Source organism: Orycteropus afer, unplaced genomic scaffold, assembly GCF_000298275.1.
Source record: "Orycteropus afer afer isolate SDZICR_OR568_19922 unplaced genomic scaffold, OryAfe1.0 scaffold00015, whole genome shotgun sequence".
Lineage (NCBI taxonomy): Eukaryota > Metazoa > Chordata > Mammalia > Tubulidentata > Orycteropodidae > Orycteropus > Orycteropus afer.
In genome coordinates, this window is record NW_006921602.1 from 21811100 (window position 1) to 21818155 (window position 7056).

Sequence of the window (7056 nt, forward strand, 5' to 3'; positions counted from 1 at the left end):
GAGGCATTGTGACATTTTTGTGTTTACATTTAATTGGTGATTTATGTTGGAGTGACTTGCCCATGATTTTTGTTTTCTTTGTATGTTATCTATGCAAGCAGGGTACCGTGCTCCTCTGTTCACTAGTTGACAGCACTTATATACTCACCACCTATCTCCTTTCCTGCTGTTAGCCTCTACAAATGATTTTTGTATGTTGATCTTGTATCCTGCCACTATGCTAAATCTCTCAATTAATTCTAGTAGTTTTTTACTGAGTCTCTTAGGTTTTCTATGTATAGGATCATATCATCAGCAAACAGGGGTAGTTTTACTTCTTCCTTACCAATATCGATGCCTTTGATTTCACTTTCTTGCCTTACTGCCCTGGTTAGGAGATTTCTTCATTTCTTTTTCTGGAAACCTTTCTCCTGCAGCTAACAGTCCATTTTCAACGTGGACTGGTTGCTCGTAGACCTAGTATACAACTCTTGTCATGGGATTTCTTTTTGCTGCTCTTCTGTGTTAGATTCTTTGTTTCTTGGATCCCATGTCTTTGTGTTTCTTGATTGTGCCCTTATATATTTAAAACATACATTCTAGGTGCTTTCTGAGAGAGAGCATATGGGAGGTAAAATTTTAAAGTCTTTGCAAATCTGAAATATCCTTATTCTACCTTTGTCTTTGATTAATGCTTTAGACAGACAGAATTCTAGATTGCAAATTATTTTTTCCTCAGAATTTTGAAGTCACTCTTTCACTATCTTCTGGCATCCAATATTTTTTTCAGAATTGATGGTATTTTGATATGAGCTATTTAAACTGTTTCTCTGGAATCCTTAGGATATTCTCTTTAACAGTGTTGCTTGGAAATGTCATAATGACCTATGTCAGCTTGGGATCATTTTTAAATCATTATACTTAGTATAAGAGTAGCGCCTACCAATCTTGAGACATGTCCTCAGTTCTGGAAAATTTCTGTAAATTTTTTTTTTTTTCCATTTTAAACAATTGTAGTTTGGGTCAAAGTTTACACAGCAAATTAGTTTTCCATTCAACAATTTATATACATTTTGTTTTGTGACATAGTTGCAATCCCCTCAATCCCAGCACTCTTTCTACCTCCTCCCTGGGTTCCTCTTTTTCCTACCCCTTCTTGCCTCCTGAGCTTTGTTTTTGGGCAAATACTGCTCTTTTAGTCTCCTATGGTTGACTGTTCAGAGGAGTACAGTTCCTCATGGGTGTTACTGTTCACTTCACAGACAGGCCTATTATATGGCTGAAAGATATTCCCAGGGGTGGGTTTAGTTCCAGGTTTTAAGGGTGTTTCTGTATTGTTTTTGTGATAATCTTCCTGCCTACCTTTTGCTCTCAATCTAGAAATCCTATTGGTCAGATGTTGGACTTCCTTGATAGATCGTCTCTAATTAGTCATTCTTTCTTTTTTTCCATCTCTTTGTCTTTTTGTTCAACTTTCTAGATTTCCTCAGCTTTGTCAGCTGACTTCTCTATTAACATTTTCTGCTATCATATTAAACATTATCTAAGTGTTTCTTTCTCATGGTTTTCTTCCCTTTTATATATACATTTTCTCTTATTAGAAAATATTAACCATATCTTTTAAAAAAGTTTTACTTTACTTCTTATATGTTTCTATTTTCCTGAGTTTCTTTTTTGTTTTGATCCTAATTTTTCTTTCATGTTGGAGGCTTTTCTTAAATCTTGGTTGTTTCATATTTAAAAGTTTAGATACCAACTGCTAAGCTTTACTCTAGAACCATCCAGAAGTGAGACATTATTATTCCAAAATTCTTAAACCTGGAGGATTTTTGCTCTTGAGTAGTCCCATTTCTCTAGAAAAGAATCCTCCAATTGCCTTATGAATGGGGTTAATGAACTCTGCCGCTAGAATAAGAAAGCATGGTGGGAGAGAGGGCTGATGGGCCCACTGTTCAGCTCCATGCTTCACCCATTCTCTGCTCTTCTTAAGAGTTCCAGATCTGCAGGCTTTCTGGTTTCAATTTCTCCAGAAAATAATTTTCCAGTCTTTTATGGTAGAAGGAAAGGCAGAGCTATAGAGATGGTGAAGAGACTTAGGGACCCAACTTTTCTGTACCAGACCTTCAAGCACACTTCTGTTTTTCAGCCTATGCCTGACCTCTGCCTTCTGCAACATCCAGGACCTTTTAGGGGCTCTGTGGAGTGAGAGGATTTGCTTCTAATTGGTATTCCTCTCTGCAGGATTTGGTTTCTTCTGTCTAGATAGGCAAGTTACCACTACTTATCTACTTTCTATCTTATGTGCAGTTTTTGCTCTGGCAACTGCTACCATCTTCTCTCCTATCTGTCCTTACAGGTTAATACCATTTTTATTCATTTCAGCGGGGACCCAAAAAGGAGTAGGGTATGATAAGTATGCATGTTAAATCTACCACTTTAACCATCTCATAGCAACCGAATCTGAGACCTAGAAATTTGTTTGCGAAAACACCACAGCTGATTCTGTGACTAGCCATATTTGGAAACCACTGTCCTAGCTCAAGAGCTCTGGTAGTTCAGTGGTTAAATGCATGTGTGCAGTCAGAATAGAGAACACCCTGGGCTGGAGAGGATGAACACACTTGGACCACTTAACACAGATGCCTGGCTGCCTTCAGAGTAGGACAAAAGTTACCAGACATAATTCAAGAGAAAATGTTTGGTAAAGTGACAGGAGATACTAGTGTGTACAAGGAACCACTGCTTCTGCTGCAGGTGTGTGGGCAACAACAGCCTATCTTCATGAGTATCTCAAGGGAGTCCACAACTCCTTAAAGATCAGACTGCATTAACCATTTATCCTATACAGGTATTTCAAGGATCTTGGAATGAAGAGACTGATTATCTGTTTTTCATGGTAAGTTGATTATACACACAATAATGTATTCATCATTTTTATTCATAAAAAGGTTGGAGTAAAGTGAATAGATGAATTAACTGCTATTGTATATTTTTCTAAATTTGTTTAAAAACGTATTATTTTGTTTAAATATTTGTTTTAAAAAACTTATTTTTATGAGTTTGTTCAAGTTTTCTAACTCTGATATCTTATGAAAAGAGTATTCTTTCTGTAATCCATGCTGAAGGTCCATGGCTGTAGTTTTCAAGCACTGCCTATGCTTTTTTCTTTTTTTTTGAATATTCTTAAAATCTTACATGAATATTCAATAAATAAGAAAGACAAAAAGACATGGGAGAAGGAAGGGCTGCTTATGCACAGGGAGATAGCTCAGGGTGCAGAAGAGTATGAAGGGATGGACACTGGGAGGAGGTGACTATGGGGAGGAAGTGGGAGGGGAGCTGTTGCATTGTAAATTTTGGACAATGACATGAGACAAAGTATATGTGAACTGCTGTATGAAAAGTGAATTTACTCTGTAAATCTTCACCCAAATCCTAAAAAAAAAAAAAAAAAAAAAAAAAAAAGAAAGACAAAAAAAAAAAAAAAAAACAGGACGAACAAAAAACAAAACAGAGAACAAAAAAAAAAAGAAAGACAAAAAGAGACTTTCTCTCAATGAAGACCAGCTAGGGGTAGGGTCACTTAGGACCCCATCTATCCATTCTGCAAAAAAGCTTAGGATGACGCATCATAATTCGGGATAAGAAGACATACAGACATACACCAATATACAAGTTCAAAGTCAAGATTCCTCAAAGGCAAAAGAACCTCTTATTATTTAAGAACCCAGGGTCTAGCACATCGCTGACTGGAACAGAACAGGTGTAAAACAGATACTTGTTAAACAAACAATGTTTCAAAGCTTTTCCTATGTTCTATCAAACCTTTTGAAAAATGGAACGGTTGGGGAACTGTCTGAATTGGATGTGTATGAACCTGTATAAAACACAATTCTGCCCCTAGGGACATACAGGCATGCCAGTGCATATTGATCCAGGGCATTCATGGCATTTCTGATTAGGGATTAAGAAAGAAGCTCTGAAACCTTATGGGCATGTGTATAAAGCACATTCACATCTGGAAAAGCCAGGATGGGTCATGACTTGGCATCCGATTAACCAGAGTGCCTAACACATGTCCAAGTATAAAGAAGGCAAGAAACTAAGTATAGAAAAGTAGAGAGTAAGTACAGAAAAGAGCTGGAACAGCAGGTCTAGGCAGGCAAGTCCAAGAGGGAAGGAGATCAGAGTCAGAAGAGCAAAGGGCACAAAGCACTAATGCTGAGCAGCAGGCAGAGGCCATTTGTTCTCTGCCTCATTTCACAGGTTACCCTCCACTGGTGTATGGGATGCTCTAGGCCTAGAGGTATTGACCGATATACAGTGAGAGAGAGAGGAAACTACCCTGATGATATAGCAACAGAGGTTCTGGGAGAACTTGGAAACAGCTTGCCCAAGTAGGAGAGAGACTGGAAATGGAAACGCTTGCCCATCTGAGGCAGAACATTTACATATCTCTGCTGTACCTACTTACCTCTGACTTGCTGTTCTAGACTAAGAATGACTGCCACAGCCTGATGAAGAATAAGGAGTTTTGTCTGGGGTTTTTCACTCTTTAAATGAAGCTGACACATTCGGCCAAGCTCTTTGAATGCCTCATTAATATCCCGCACACGCAAGCGTTCCCTGGCATTGTTAGCCATCCGCCTTTCCTTCTCCCTTTCTATCTTCTGTTCTGGGTTCAAATCCTCATCTTCATTAGTACTGCTGGAAAAACAAAGTAACAACAATGTCTATTAGGTTCTCTATGAAAATAAGTTATGCTTATTGTATAATATTAAAAGTATGAAAATGAAAATGACTTATAAATCTACAAAACAGTAGAAGTAGCTATACTTTACATGATTGTGTATTTCTTTCCAGTCTTTATTCAGTGTGTGTGTGTTTATGTAGTTGAAGTCATACCACAACATTCTGAATGCATTTTTCATTGCACATTATAAAGACTCCTCATTACTGAAACTCTTCATAAACATAATTTAAATAACTACATAATGTTCTAGCATCTTGCTACTCAAAATGTGATCCATAGGTGAGCAGCATTAGCATTCCAGGCTGCTTGTTAAAGACAGAACCTCAGGTTCTACCCCAAGCCCACTGAATCAGAAGCTGTATTTTAACAAGATCCCCAGTTGATTCGCATGCACATTAAAGTTTGAAAAGCACTGTTCTGGTACATTAATGTATCATCATTTGTTTAACTTATGCTCTTAAATATAGTTTGGCAGTCACCTAGTAAGGAGGAGGGAGAAAGTCTTAGATAACAGCTGGAGAGAAGTATCTTAAAAAATGACTACGTTTTGTTTCAGAGAGATATGCTATCATCAGTGATGATGATTATGAAAGGTGGAAGAACTGGAACAATCTGTCTGAAGGACAAACTGGCAAAATGAATCTACAGCCTTAAAAATGTTCATTACCTCTTGATCAGCAATTCCAACTTTAGAAACTTACCTGAAGGACATAATTAAAGATACACATAGAAATTCATGTAAAGAAAGATGTCACAGAATTATTTACATTAGCAAAAAACGAGTCCAATAAAAGGAGATAGGTTAAATAAATCATGGTAAAATAAATCCAGAAAATGTAGCCTCTAAACATTAAGTTTCAGATTATGCTAAGTAAAACAAGCCAGACACCAAAGACTAAATACTGTATGATTCCATTTATGTGAAGTTTTAGAAAAAGATGAAACTCTAATAGAAAGCAAATTAATGGCTGCCGGGTGGTAGAGGGAAGGAGACTGACTATAGCACAGCATGAAGAAACTTTTTAGGGGTAGTGAGAATATTCTATACAATGAATGTGGTAGGGGCTACATGGCTGTATCCATTTATCCAAGAACAAAAAATTTACACTTAAAATTGATTAACTGTATTATATGTAAATTAAACATCAATAAAGCTGGCCAAAAAAGCCCACAAAAACATGTTGCAAAAAATTATAGGTGAAAATATTAAAAGTATATTTTTAAATGAAAAAAATTAAAATAATAATAATAATAATAATAATAAACCCTTGTTGCTGTTGCTAGGTGCTGCTGACTTGATTCCAACTCACAGCAACACTATATTCAAAGTGAAACACTGCCTGGTCGTGCACTGTCTTCACAACTGTTGCTATGTTTGAGCCTATTGTTACAGCCACTGTGTCAATTCATTTCACTGGGGGGTCATTCTCTTTTTGCTGACTCTCTACTTTACCAAGCATGGTGTCCTTCTCCAGGGACTGGTCCCTCTGATAACACATCCAAATTATGTGAGATGGAAGTTTTTCAATCCTCATTCTGGCTGTTCCAAGACAGGTATATTTGTTCTTCTGGTAGTCTATTGTATATTCCAGTGTAACTTTATAAAATTCCAGTTTATATGTCCAGTTTAATTCCAATTAACATGTACTGATGGAAAAAAAGTATTCCCTAAAATGTAAACAGTGGTTAATTCTGGGTGGTGGAATTTCTTGTGATTTTTTTTGTGTGTATGTGCTTTTCTGTATTTTCTAAATTTCTGTAATGAAAATGGGCTACTATGTAAGTAAGTGGGAGGAAAAATTTGAGGAGATGCTTCAAAATAACTTTCAAAAAGTTATAATTATATTTCAGAAATTAATTACTTTACCAAGCAGAGCTTCTCACTTTGAAGTAATGTACAAAAAGAATAGAGGTTTTCACTGCTTCTTTAATATCTTGTACAGTTAATAAAGAATAGGTCCATAATAGATTCCTACTAGCTGTCATTGGAAGGAAGGTTGGGCAATCTACTTCTGTAGCGATACTGCCTCGGAAACCCAAGGAGGGGTCACTATGAGTCGGGTCCGACTTGACTGCAAATAACAACAACAACAACAATAACAACTAACTGTCAAGAATTGCAAGCACATATTCTTTTGATAATAGGGAAACACCGGCTCTTTTACATCAAAAGAAACTTGGAGATCTTCTAGTCCAAAGATGTGAACACTCATGGAAGTTGTTGTCGTTGTTAAGTGCAGTCGAGTCATTTCCGACTCATAGCGACCCCATGCACAGCAGAACGAAACACTGCCCGATCCCGCGCCAGCCCCACAATCCCTGCT

The 7056-nt window shown here is 37.1% G+C and overlaps 1 protein-coding gene across 1 annotated transcript in view; it reads right to left on the minus strand.

The window, feature by feature from the left end:
- TCF12 (transcription factor 12) overlaps positions 1–7056 on the minus strand; it is a 490015-nt gene that overhangs the window by 7807 nt on the left and 475152 nt on the right. The window contains exon 18 of the mRNA XM_007958528.2: positions 4454–4686. Coding sequence (XP_007956719.1) covers positions 4454–4686 — 233 coding nt within the window. The remainder of the gene's footprint in view (positions 1–4453; positions 4687–7056) is intronic.